This window comes from Populus trichocarpa, chromosome 18, assembly GCF_000002775.5.
Source record: "Populus trichocarpa isolate Nisqually-1 chromosome 18, P.trichocarpa_v4.1, whole genome shotgun sequence".
Lineage (NCBI taxonomy): Eukaryota > Viridiplantae > Streptophyta > Magnoliopsida > Malpighiales > Salicaceae > Populus > Populus trichocarpa.
Genome location: NC_037302.2, coordinates 7,479,314 through 7,492,730, shown reverse-complemented (window position 1 = coordinate 7,492,730; position 13,417 = coordinate 7,479,314). Strand labels below are relative to the sequence as shown.

General features: G+C 31.8%; 1 protein-coding gene and 1 long non-coding RNA gene across 3 annotated transcripts; one reads left to right on the top strand and one right to left on the bottom strand.

Moving 5' to 3' along the window:
* Positions 1 to 1,049: 1,049 nt before the first annotated feature.
* LOC7467922 (uncharacterized) lies at positions 1,050 to 4,107 on the bottom strand. 2 transcript variants are annotated; one of them, XM_002324688.3, is made up of 3 exons: positions 3,697 to 4,107; positions 1,465 to 2,020; positions 1,050 to 1,354 (listed from the first exon to the last, which is right to left on the bottom strand). In XM_002324688.3, the coding sequence occupies exons 2-3, from the start codon at positions 1,925 to 1,927 to the stop codon at positions 1,314 to 1,316; spliced, it is 504 nt and encodes a 167-aa protein (XP_002324724.1). In that variant the 5' UTR covers positions 1,928 to 2,020; positions 3,697 to 4,107; the 3' UTR covers positions 1,050 to 1,313. The 2 variants fall into 2 exon arrangements, with proteins under 2 accessions (XP_002324724.1, XP_024445792.1); XM_024590024.2 differs by having other exon boundaries at positions 1,050 to 1,342; positions 3,697 to 4,101.
* A 161-nt stretch (positions 4,108 to 4,268) lies between these two features.
* LOC127904697 (uncharacterized) lies at positions 4,269 to 12,925 on the top strand. The gene is made up of 2 exons (XR_008058007.1): positions 4,269 to 4,514; positions 12,208 to 12,925. It is a non-coding gene; the product is annotated as an uncharacterized LOC127904697 (long non-coding RNA).
* Positions 12,926 to 13,417: the final 492 nt, after the last annotated feature.

Sequence of the window (13,417 nt, the reverse complement as noted above, 5' to 3'; positions counted from 1 at the left end):
TGTAAAACCTATGGTTCTCGAGATTCCAGATAAGAGATTAATTGTACAAGGGAAATATACCCCACTCCTAGTACACTCTACCTAAATTAAGTTGCATTGTTGTTTTATTGTTTTTCTAAGTCAAGTTTCTATTCGTTGGTCTTGTCTAAGATCTAAGACAGATCTCCCTATGTGAGGAAATCTTTATCTTATTGGATTAAATCCTAACCATTCTAAGAGCCATACTTATTTATTTATTTTATAAAATTGAGCACCAATCTCATGATGAGACGTTTATTTGAAACTACAATAACCCTATAGAAATAAATGAAAATCAACTATAAAGACTAATTTCCAATTAATCCAAATTATCTTGCCAAACATGTGATCTGGGTCATGAACTCAACTAAGTTTAATAACTTTTTTTAAAAAAAATTCTTTTATTTAATTATATGATAATAAAAAATAAACATGATTAAGCATTAATCACTTATCATGATGATTACTTGAGATTGCGATAACTTCATAAAAAACCAAAAATAATTATGAAGATCAATTTAAAACTTATCAAGTATTGAAGTATGAAATTAAAGAAAAATAAAAAAGCCAAGGAAGAAAAAATGAAAGTGAAAAAAAAGGAAAAAAGAAAGAAAAGAGAAAGGTACTTCACTGTTCATACAGTGCAGAATACTACAGTAACATATCAGAGGCAATTGTTTCGTACACATAAAATCTTGAGTCTGCACAGAAATGGCATCCAGAGCAATTAATTATATATCTACAGATTTAGTTCTTCAATATACAAGAGTAAATTAACTGAAACTTCAACATCTTAAACACTGTATATTTGGAAAGCATATGGTAAATGGGATGCGAATCATGCGATGAACTTTTTATAGGCTTAATGACACAGATTGTTAACTGAATGGCAAGACGCATTGGGATCTTGGCCCAAGTTTTATAATTCTTTCGGTAACTATTTGCAGAACACAAGTCTAATAAAGGCAAGCTGACGACAAATTCTAATGAATGTTGGCAACTTCATAAGATATATATATAACAAATACTAGTTGTGGAATTTTGCTTAACATATAAGTCTGTCTTATATTAGACATAAAACGTAAGATCACATCCCAAAACACAGAACAGAACGGTAAAATCTAAATACCCCCGCCTGAAAACACATCTGCGAATCTAACTAAAATTTCCTATTATTTATTTATTTATTTTTTGTCAATAAAAAGGGACAAAAGAAGAGTTATACGTGCCTACAAGGACAACCTGCTTTAGACCCCGAATCAGTCCTAAAATCTGGACCAAAGAGACCAGTGCGATTACTCTTCAACAGTAAAAGCATCTTCAGCTGCAAAATCACCTAAGAAACTTCAGTGATAGAGGTGACAATACTAAAGACAAGCAATTCATGGATCACACTGTGATAGTGGATGCATTTTTATCTTCAACAAATAAATAAATAACCCTTACCAGGGCCTTCATCTTCATGGTCATTTGGACGGTTCTCCATGCACTGTAGGAGAAACTTAAAGGTCTCAATTTCACAAGGGATAGTAAGCGCACCAGTATGATCAAACCCAAACTCCTCTTCAACCTTTACCAGCAAAACCTTGAACAGGGAGTGGCTAAGGTAGCTAGTTGGGATGATAAACCTCCGAAGCTCTGGTCCAACATAAACCGCCAGATACCCTTTGGGTACATCAGCTGGCGGTTCTGGACTGTGGCAACTCTCCTCATCAGAATCACAACACGTAACACTGTTCAGCCTCTTATTTATTGCTGGTGGAATGCCACAGGGGGATTGATCCGAGGGAGGGCTGGGTAGGCTGGTTTCTTTTGAGCCGACCGTTAAAGATTGCCACTTTTGGAGAATTTCCTTTAGCCTAACAATCTGGCGAATTCCAGTCAACTTGCTGCCACTATAGTCATCCATTTCTAAATGTTTACCACAACAGTGAAAAATATCCCAGAATTGAATTCAGAGTGTTTGATTCCAGACATACAAGTCACATCATATGATCTTCCACTGCATTTCCATGCAATAGGCATGCAAATGTTAATAAGAAGTCATAAAAAAAGTTAAATAATTCAATTATCATGCAACCTCTCACGAACAAAGAATTATCCGCATCAAATGCTAAAATTTGTAATTAACTAGGCAATCAAAGTTTATGATCAGGTCAATTTCTAGTTTAGAAAGTGCTATCCATGTTATAATATCAACAAGTTTCAGAACTACAACTAACAGATTAGCTCACAATCAAATGTTTGTCATCTGTTAGGCACAATACATTCTCAAGAGCCAAACTGGAGTGTAGAAGAGCCCCAAAGCTCTTATACGGGAAACCAAAAATGAAATAATCAAGACACAACTTCCCATCATACCTCCAAATTTACAAGGCAGAGCATTCATACCTCCCTCAGTTGATCCAATTTCTTTGTATCACTCTCACAGAATATGAACTCAGAATAAACAACATACAAATCTGCCATGCATAAAAGTGCTTTGATTGAAAAGCAACAACACCGAATTAAACTATCAACTTCTTAGTTTAATGCAATAGATTACAGAGCCTACAGGGGTGATTGGAAACGCAAAAAACTGGTTTTTATTAAGAAAAGCTACTTAAAACAAGAAATGTTCTTCAACAAGTTAACAGTACAAGATCTGTTAGATTCTTTATTCTGAAAAGGTCCAGAGAATATTTTAGAGCAGGCCAAACCAATATTACCAAGGATTTCAACCGCTCCTTTGAACAAAACAGAAGGAGAGAGAGCCCTGACTATAGCATGATAAGAGAAACATACATACTGATCTGTTCATGTCACTAAACAGGACTCATTTAAGTACTCTGATGTCTATCCTTCAGAAAGAAACAAGTAGTGGCATTTAAAATCAAAATGAAGCTTATTTTATCAACTAGAATTATATTTCTTGTATTATATTTAGATCTAGAAATTCAATTAATTGACTCTTCGTGACATTCTCCAGCTGAGAATCATACAGGCAATCTAGTTTTGTCTAGAACATGAAGAAAATCATCCAATAGATCTAAAAGGTTGACATTTTACCCTATCAAAGGTAGAAATTGAAAATAATAATTTCAGAAATCGAAACCCCATACAAAGGCATAATAATCTCAACAATGGGACCCATCTATGCTGCTGGTGGTATGGATATCAAATTTTCAATTCTCTACATAAATTGCTGGGCATTCATAACAATGTTCACTATGGCATGTATTCATTCTAGCTGGCATTCATAAAATGTTCACTGGGCATTCATAAAAATGTTCACTATGGCATGTATTCATTCTAGCTGGCAATCGTTGACTACTAATTGGGAAAGTTTTCAAGATTGAATTTAATAAATAAAACATAACAAAACACAATTTTCTTTTACATCATTAAACATATAAATTCTGAATCTTTTCCCAACAACAGTTGTCACAACTATCAGCATAAGATCCCTAAGTACAAAAAAAAATGTCTCTTTCAGATAAAGAATTCAACTTTCACATCATATGATATCCCTCGTCAGCTTGAGCCCCGTGAAGTAATTTATACAGACAAATAAAAAAATATCCCTCAAAATTCAAGACATAAGACAAACAAGGCACCATTAATATTAATAAATCAAGTTTTGGATCCAAAAACCAAGGTTTTGTAAACCCATTAGTTTGCATGCATGTATATACGTACCTGTACAAGAAATCAAATGCTGCGAACAGGGAGGAGAAACGCCATAATTGGAGGTTTCCGGAGCTGGGAAAGAAAACTGAAAGCGAAAGAGAGAGAGAGAGAGATTTCCAAAAGAAAAATAAAAAGAAGGGAAGAAAAAGGAATGGAAAATTTTGTTCTCTTTATCTATCTACGGTACTATTATTCTATATTTATTTATCTATAAAATCCCAAAGCAAGCGAATATTTGAGAATCAGTGTTTTAAATTTCTTTTAATACTTGTTAATAATGCAAGAATGGAAAGTTGTCTTGGCTGCACCGCCGCTTTCGCTTCGGTCTTTTTTTCGATTCTATAAAATAAAAGGGAAGCAAAACTGCGAAACAAATCAGTGTTTTGTTTTGTAGTAGAATCCAATGCAAGGAAAGTGGAGAGGAGGAAATGTAAGGAAAGGAATAGGATTGGATACAGATTGCGTAGTTGTAGGAGGTTTTTTTTTTTTCCTGTGTTTTTTAGCATAGTAAAAAAATAGATAAAGTAATACAATAGAAAATATTTGGAGATATTTTATAATTTTATGAGCCACAATTGCTATTTGTGATTTTTATTTTGCAGATGGTATATGTTACATACAAGTTGCACAACCATCCACCTCTCTCCTTTATTTGTCATCAACGACCTTTCTCTCTCACTCTCTTCACCACAAAACACACCCAAAACACCATGGGATCACCCATCTCTCTCTAGCTCGAGATCCCCCCTCCTCACCGTGACTCTACCAATTTCCGGCTAAAACATCCACCACCAATCACCATCACCATCCACATTCTGCATTTAGAGGTATATTGAACGTTTTTCCTCTATCAATTCGATGTAATTTATGCTAATGTGTGTTAATTTGATTTCATACAACGTTAGGATTTTGAATTACGGATTTTTAAAAAAATTTAGGGTTTTTTGTAATTAGGTTAATTAGATATAATTTGAGTTGATAATTAGTTTTTTTAAAAAATAATCAATGATTTTGGGTTGTTGTTGATTGTGAATTAACAAAAATTATTTTGTTAGAATTAATGTTGATTTAGGTTAAATTATGGATTATACCAAATTAAGTATAAAATAAGATAAATGCCTATGAAATACATGAATTTGATTGATAATTTTTTTATGGTAGCGAAATTTGATGAATGTAGGTGTTCACCGATTAATTTGATGAATTTAGATTTTAGCCAATTATGTTACCATTATGGTTTTGTTAATAAATCATGCACTTTGATTAACCTCAAGATATTAATAAATTAGAATTATGTTTTGTTGTGTTTTTTGATAGAATGTGTGGTAATTTATGAGTATTATACTTCCATGGTGGTATCATTGTTAATACCAACAATGATATCACTTATAATGGAGGAAACCACGAGTTCCTAACTGCTACATTAGACACATCCTTTAACGAGTTATCTAGAATATTATGTGATCGACTTGGCTAGAATATATTTGAAATAAAAGTTGAAATTACTTGGAGGATGTTGTAAACCGGGATCAGTCAAGCTTTGTTATGTCAGTTTACCAATTTTTAGTGATGGAAGTGTGGATTCAATGTTTTGGTTTGCGAGGATCAATGAGATTAATATGCTGGAGCTTTACTTAAATAGTATTTAGGTTAAATTATGGATTATACCAAATTAAGTATAAAATAAGATAATTGCCTATGAAATGCATGAATTTGATTGATAATTTTTTTATGGTAGCGAAATTTGATGAAAGTAGGTGTTCACCGATTAATTTGATGAATTTAGGTTTTAGCCAATTATGTTACCACTATGGTTTTGTTAATAAATCATGCACTTTGATTAACCTCAAGATATTAATAAATTAGAATTATGTTTTGTTGTGTTTTTTGATAGAATGTGTGGTAATTTATGAGTATTATACTTCCATGGTGGTATCATTGTTAATACCAACAATGATATCACTTATAATGGAGGAAACCACGAGTTCCTAACTGCTACATTAGACACATCCTTTAACGAGTTATCTAGAATATTATGTGATCGACTTGGCTAGAATATATTTGAAATAAAAGTTGAAATTACTTGGAGGATGTTGTAAACCGGGATCAGTCAAGCTTTGTTATGTCAGTTTACCAATTTTTAGTGATGGAAGTGTGGATTCAATGTTTTGGTTTGCGAGGATCAATGAGATTAATATGCTGGAGCTTTACTTAAATAGTATTTAGGTTAAATTATGGATTATACCAAATTAAGTATAAAATAAGATAATTGCCTATGAAATGCATGAATTTGATTGATAATTTTTTTATGGTAGCGAAATTTGATGAATGTAGGTGTTCACCGATTAATTTGATGAATTTAGGTTTTAGCCAATTATGTTACCACTATGGTTTTGTTAATAAATCATGCACTTTGATTAACCTCAAGATATTAATAAATTAGAATTATGTTTTGTTGTGTTTTTTGATAGAATGTGTGGTAATTTATGAGTATTATACTTCCATGGTGGTATCATTGTTAATACCAACAATGATATCACTTATAATGGAGGAAACCACGAGTTCCTAACTGCTACATTAGACACATCCTTTAACGAGTTATCTAGAATATTATGTGATCGACTTGGCTAGAATATATTTGAAATAAAAGTTGAAATTACTTGGAGGATGTTGTAAACCGGGATCAGTCAAGCTTTGTTATGTCAGTTTACCAATTTTTAGTGATGGAAGTGTGGATTCAATGTTTTGGTTTGCGAGGATCAATGAGATTAATATGCTGGAGCTTTACTTAAATAGTATTTAGGTTAAATTATGGATTATACCAAATTAAGTATAAAATAAGATAATTGCCTATGAAATGCATGAATTTGATTGATAATTTTTTTATGGTAGCGAAATTTGATGAAAGTAGGTGTTCACCGATTAATTTGATGAATTTAGGTTTTAGCCAATTATGTTACCACTATGGTTTTGTTAATAAATCATGCACTTTGATTAACCTCAAGATATTAATAAATTAGAATTATGTTTTGTTGTGTTTTTTGATAGAATGTGTGGTAATTTATGAGTATTATACTTCCATGGTGGTATCATTGTTAATACCAACAATGATATCACTTATAATGGAGGAAACCACGAGTTCCTAACTGCTACATTAGACACATCCTTTAACGAGTTATCTAGAATATTATGTGATCGACTTGGCTAGAATATATTTGAAATAAAAGTTGAAATTACTTGGAGGATGTTGTAAACCGGGATCAGTCAAGCTTTGTTATGTCAGTTTACCAATTTTTAGTGATGGAAGTGTGGATTCAATGTTTTGGTTTGCGAGGATCAATGAGATTAATATGCTGGAGCTTTACTTAAATAGTATTTAGGTTAAATTATGGATTATACCAAATTAAGTATAAAATAAGATAATTGCCTATGAAATGCATGAATTTGATTGATAATTTTTTTATGGTAGCGAAATTTGATGAATGTAGGTGTTCACCGATTAATTTGATGAATTTAGGTTTTAGCCAATTATGTTACCACTATGGTTTTGTTAATAAATCATGCACTTTGATTAACCTCAAGATATTAATAAATTAGAATTATGTTTTGTTGTGTTTTTTGATAGAATGTGTGGTAATTTATGAGTATTATACTTCCATGGTGGTATCATTGTTAATACCAACAATGATATCACTTATAATGGAGGAAACCACGAGTTCCTAACTGCTACATTAGACACATCCTTTAACGAGTTATCTAGAATATTATGTGATCGACTTGGCTAGAATATATTTGAAATAAAAGTTGAAATTACTTGGAGGATGTTGTAAACCGGGATCAGTCAAGCTTTGTTATGTCAGTTTACCAATTTTTAGTGATGGAAGTGTGGATTCAATGTTTTGGTTTGCGAGGATCAATGAGATTAATATGCTGGAGCTTTACTTAAATAGTATTTAGGTTAAATTATGGATTATACCAAATTAAGTATAAAATAAGATAATTGCCTATGAAATGCATGAATTTGATTGATAATTTTTTTATGGTAGCGAAATTTGATGAATGTAGGTGTTCACCGATTAATTTGATGAATTTAGGTTTTAGCCAATTATGTTACCACTATGGTTTTGTTAATAAATCATGCACTTTGATTAACCTCAAGATATTAATAAATTAGAATTATGTTTTGTTGTGTTTTTTGATAGAATGTGTGGTAATTTATGAGTATTATACTTCCATGGTGGTATCATTGTTAATACCAACAATGATATCACTTATAATGGAGGAAACCACGAGTTCCTAACTGCTACATTAGACACATCCTTTAACGAGTTATCTAGAATATTATGTGATCGACTTGGATAGAATATATTTGAAATAAAAGTTGAAATTACTTGGAGGATGTTGTAAACCGGGATCAGTCAAGCTTTGTTATGTCAGTTTACCAATTTTTAGTGATGGAAGTGTGGATTCAATGTTTTGGTTTGCGAGGATCAATGAGATTAATATGCTGGAGCTTTACTTAAATAGTATTTAGGTTAAATTATGGATTATACCAAATTAAGTATAAAATAAGATAATTGCCTATGAAATGCATGAATTTGATTGATAATTTTTTTATGGTAGCGAAATTTGATGAATGTAGGTGTTCACCGATTAATTTGATGAATTTAGGTTTTAGCCAATTATGTTACCATTATGGTTTTGTTAATAAATCATGCACTTTGATTAACCTCAAGATATTAATAAATTAGAATTATGTTTTGTTGTGTTTTTTGATAGAATGTGTGGTAATTTATGAGTATTATACTTCCATGGTGGTATCATTGTTAATACCAACAATGATATCACTTATAATGGAGGAAACCACGAGTTCCTAACTGCTACATTAGACACATCCTTTAACGAGTTATCTAGAATATTATGTGATCGACTTGGCTAGAATATATTTGAAATAAAAGTTGAAATTACTTGGAGGATGTTGTAAACCGGGATCAGTCAAGTTTTGTTATGTCAGTTTACCAATTTTTAGTGATGGAAGTGTGGATTCAATGTTTTGGTTTGCGAGGATCAATGAGATTAATATGCTGGAGCTTTACTTAAATAGTAGACCTAGATGAGGAAACTCTTCTAGTATGAAGTTGACCCAGGTTCCAAGTATCTCTTAGAGAACCACATAAGCATCGCAAGTAGCTGGTCCATCTAGGTTAGGTGGTAATGCAAGTAGACAAATATCAGTACATGAAATTGTTAATATGGAATCTCTGTTGAGTATGACATATGCTCCATATTGCTATGAAGAATTCGTACCAAGTGACGACGAATATGATTATCACATTGATAGAGTCGAGGTCGAGGAGGAAGATGAAGAAGATGGGGATGCTAAGTTAGTTGAGCATGTTAATCAATACATGACTCCTTCTGCTCTTAAATTTAAGGTTGTGAGTGTGGATGACCATTATGAATGCAATGACTGAGCTAATAGTCGTAGGCATTCAAGCTTAATAGTTAATGAATTAGAGGTTGGAAAACATTTAGAGACAAGTTTGAATGTATTACTACAGTAAAGCGATGACCAAGGTTGTCAAAAACATTTTTTTTGACACGACATAAAAAATACAATATAAACTCGGATTGTAAACTCGAATTGTAAAATCATAAAATTGTAAGTAATTTTTTTAAACTAATTATATATTGATAATCTAGCCAATAAATTAATTTACATTAAATTATGATAAAATAAGTCAACAATATTATAATCAATGAGTGATCTAAATAAAATGAGAGAGATAGATAGTATGAATCAATAAATTAATGACATGGAGAAATAAAAAGTCTCAGAACAAAATTTCTCAATACAGGGGAATCACTGAAAGGTAGGAAGCACACATAAATCTAGTGACAACCTGGTTGTTCCCATCACAATAAGCCTTGATAGACCCCTTTTGGGTTGCAAGCTAATGAGTTTAAATTAGTAATTAACTAACATAAATTCAATAATGAAATAAACCCCTAAGCAATGTCTAATGCGCTAGAAAAAATTCAAATTAAAAATAATTATTTAAAAATAAATAAATAGAATAATAATAAAATCTTTATGTTAAAATTCCTCTATGTAGCCTGAATCTTCAATTTTTGCATATTCTTGGCAGATTTGAGTCCTGATTTCAAATATGTCGTTCTCTTCTGATTTCAAATACATCATTCTCTCTCGTTTGGATGAATTATTGGGCTTACGATATATATTTGGAAAGTTCCAGTCTAGTTTCTATCCCAACTTTAATCGAAGCAAAATTCTACTGGTAGCTCTAGATAAGTCCCAAATAGTACACGAAGGTCTTGTTTGACATATTTGATAATATTAGTGTACTAACTTTGACCCTTTGAAGTATTATGTTTCTTATCTTTATTTGACCTGAAACTTTACCACAATATATTTTCATGTATCTAATATTTCCCTGTAAAATTTCAGTTTTATCCAATATATGGTTTGAAAGATATGTTCAATCTCGCAAAACTAGTCAGCAGACATTTTAAGGCCAAATTTGGATCTGACTTGGTTCATATCACAAATTTAGTAAACTCGTAAAATCAGATCGAGTTTACCGATTTTGCACGAGTTAAGTTAGATTTTACTGGTTTCGAGTTTTAGTCTGATTTAGCACGTTAGATACATGTCAACTCGTAAAATCATAAGATTTTAAAAGTTAACTCGTGATTTTAACAACTTTGGCAATGACATATAAAGAATTCATTGTAGTACAAGGTCCATCATTCAACTAAAGTTGTAATGTGTCCAAGAACCAGTTTATAGATAGTATTTGTGTGGGGGAAATCACCAAATGTCTAATTCATGGGAGATTTCAAAGTTGAAAGGGCCACACACATGTCAGAACCTTCTTGTTTTGCAACTCCATCATCAGATTAACCCATATCTCATTGCTAAGGTGATGTTGACAATTATAAAGAAGGATTTAAGTACGAAAGTTGCAATGATTCAAGGTACTATAAAGATGGATTATGAGCATGAAGTCTTTTATTAGAAGGCATGGATGACTAAATAGAAAATATTAGACAGGTTATTTAGAAACATAAAGAGTGATTTCAAAACCTACCTAGAATGCTATTGACCATTAAAGATTCAAATCTAGGAACAATTATAATTTGGGATTATAAAATAGTTGATGGAAATAAGGCAATATTTGAGAGAGCATTTTGGTCATTTGGTGCTTCAATTAATGGGTTTAATACTGTCATCCTCTAATTAGTATTAACAACACTCATATTTATGGTAAGGACAAGGTATAGTTGTTGGTTTCAGTTGCTTATGATATAAATAATAGAGTTTATCTGTTGTGTTTTGCTATTGTCAAAGAAGAGACAAACAATAATTGGATTTGGTTTTTAGATTTGCTTTGTCGATATGTGATTGGTAGTCATACCAGGTTGTGTATTAGATAAACTTGTAGCAATTAAGAATTTCATGGCATGGATTTTCCCGAGCTATTGGATATCGTCGATATTGTTCATGATGCTTTGTGAGTAACTTTAACACTAAGTTAAAAAATATTACATTGAAAAATATGTTGCATAAGATATGCACAAATCCTTCTAAACAAGAGTTTGACATTTTATATGAGGATTTGGTGGAAACTGATGATGCGATCAGAGCATAGCTAGAAGTTGAACCTAAACAAAAATAGGTATTGCTATATGATTCTAGTGGTTGTCGTTATGGAAATATGACCATGAATTTGTCAGAGGTTTTTAATAATATTTTAAAAATTATATGTGGCTTGCTTGTATCGGCTATAGTGCAAATAATTTTTTTTAGGTGTAATAAATATTTTGGGAGCACAAAGAAAAGTTGAAGATTTTTTTAGTAGCGATTTATTGTGGCCTCTAAAGGTCTTAGCTAGATTACTTGTTGATGCGACAACTTCTAGATCACACGTGATATATCTAATTGATCTTGGTACCGATATATTTAGTCGGAGACACATTCAACAGTTGATGTTACAAGAGACTTGCTGGGAATAATTAACATCATTGAAGAAACTTATAATTGTGGCAAATGACAACTATATCATCGACCATGTTCACATCTAATTGTATGTTGCTCTTTACAAATGTGGATTATGTGCAATTTGTTGATGATTTCAACTCCAATTTGTCGTATGAAAATGCATATAGTCCTCATTTTCAACCATTTCCTAATACGCAATTGTGGTATGCATATACTGGTCTAAATATATATGGATGTCTAACTAGATGACATGCAAATAAGGGTCAAAGAAAATTGACTCGTCTAATATAATAAAATGGACGCTAGAGAGGGACACTTATTGAATATATGTGGCATGTCCGGTTAAAGGGGATATAACAGAAAAACTTGTGAAACTAGATAACATATGTTATTTTTTTTTATGTTTGCTCTAAATTATGTAAAATTCAATTATTGTTTCTAATTTAGTTACATGGATGTTCAATTGTATTACAAAGGCTAATAATATGTTGATACAGGACCTCGAGGAAGGTATGGTTCGAACTAGAGAAGGTTCTACAATTTCTAAGAGTGCTAACAGACACGACCACCTGGTTGTTGAGGCAGATCCTGATGATAGGTCATTTCTATATATGCAGGATCAACATTGCTATGATGATATTTAGAGAGGAGATGTTAGATCTTTAGATTACTAGCATTTTTAAATAACTATTTTAATTAAGCATTATAAATTATTAAATTTGAACAACTTTAATTGTTTAAATAACTTAATTACTTGATTTTCAGGGCGATGATCTTGTAACACCTCGATAGCATACATTGATGAAGGTGCATGAGTGTGTCCGCCAATTAGTTATCGATGTTGGTTCTTTTAAAGATTATTTAGCTACATGACATGCATCTTGACTACACATTGATTATGGCTTTAGTTGAGCAATGGAGGTGCGGGACACACTCCAAGATAGAGATGACACACTCATGCACCTATGATAGGACATGAAGGGTCGATTTATAGAGATACTTTATGTGATCGTCTATTAGGATGAGTGCCTCAACTAATACTTATAGTGATGATTGTATAAAATTAACATGGTTAAACATACATTTTAAGACCCCCTCAACAAATACAAAAAAAGGACTAGTTGATTATGTATGCTCGAGCATACATATTATATATCTTTGGAGGTCTTAATTTCATGAGTACTACTGGTAATGCAGTACCATTATTCTTTCTTACACTACTTATTTTTGGGTCATTTCTAATTACAGCCAGGGGGCAGTGCTTGCATATCTATACTGGTAACTATGTAAAGCATGTCAAGAGAAGATAAATTGTCGAGTGTCTATTATTTCTTCATGTATAATTATTTTAAATTCTTTGATTGTTAGAATTAATGACATTTTAAATACTAACTTAAAATTGTTAATGTTGATTAATATAACTCTAGTCATGAGAGCATATTTATATCGAATGTCTAGAGAGTTGGGGTAACAATATGTTTGACAATATCACTTAGAGAGGCGATTATACATTTGTTCTAGGTAATAATAAAATAAAATTAATTCCAATCAAAATGCAATTTATATAAATTGAATGGAAAAAATGAATTAACTTTGTAGCATTTTAAATTGTCAAATAGTGTCGGGCTAGACATTTCATGGTAAATCCCGCTCATGTCCACGAGTTCTACCAGGATAACTTGGACACACAATAGTCACATCATGTAT

Bases quoted from the DNA above. Each gene is read 5' to 3' on its own strand.
- LOC7467922 (XM_002324688.3), bottom strand. From the start codon at position 1,927: ATGGATGACTATAGTGGCAGCAAGTTGACTGGAATTCGCCAGATTGTT. The intron at 1,355-1,464 runs GTAAGGGTTATT...GAAGTTTCTTAG, and splicing joins CCATGAAGATGAAGGCCCTG to GTGATTTTGCAGCTGAAGAT.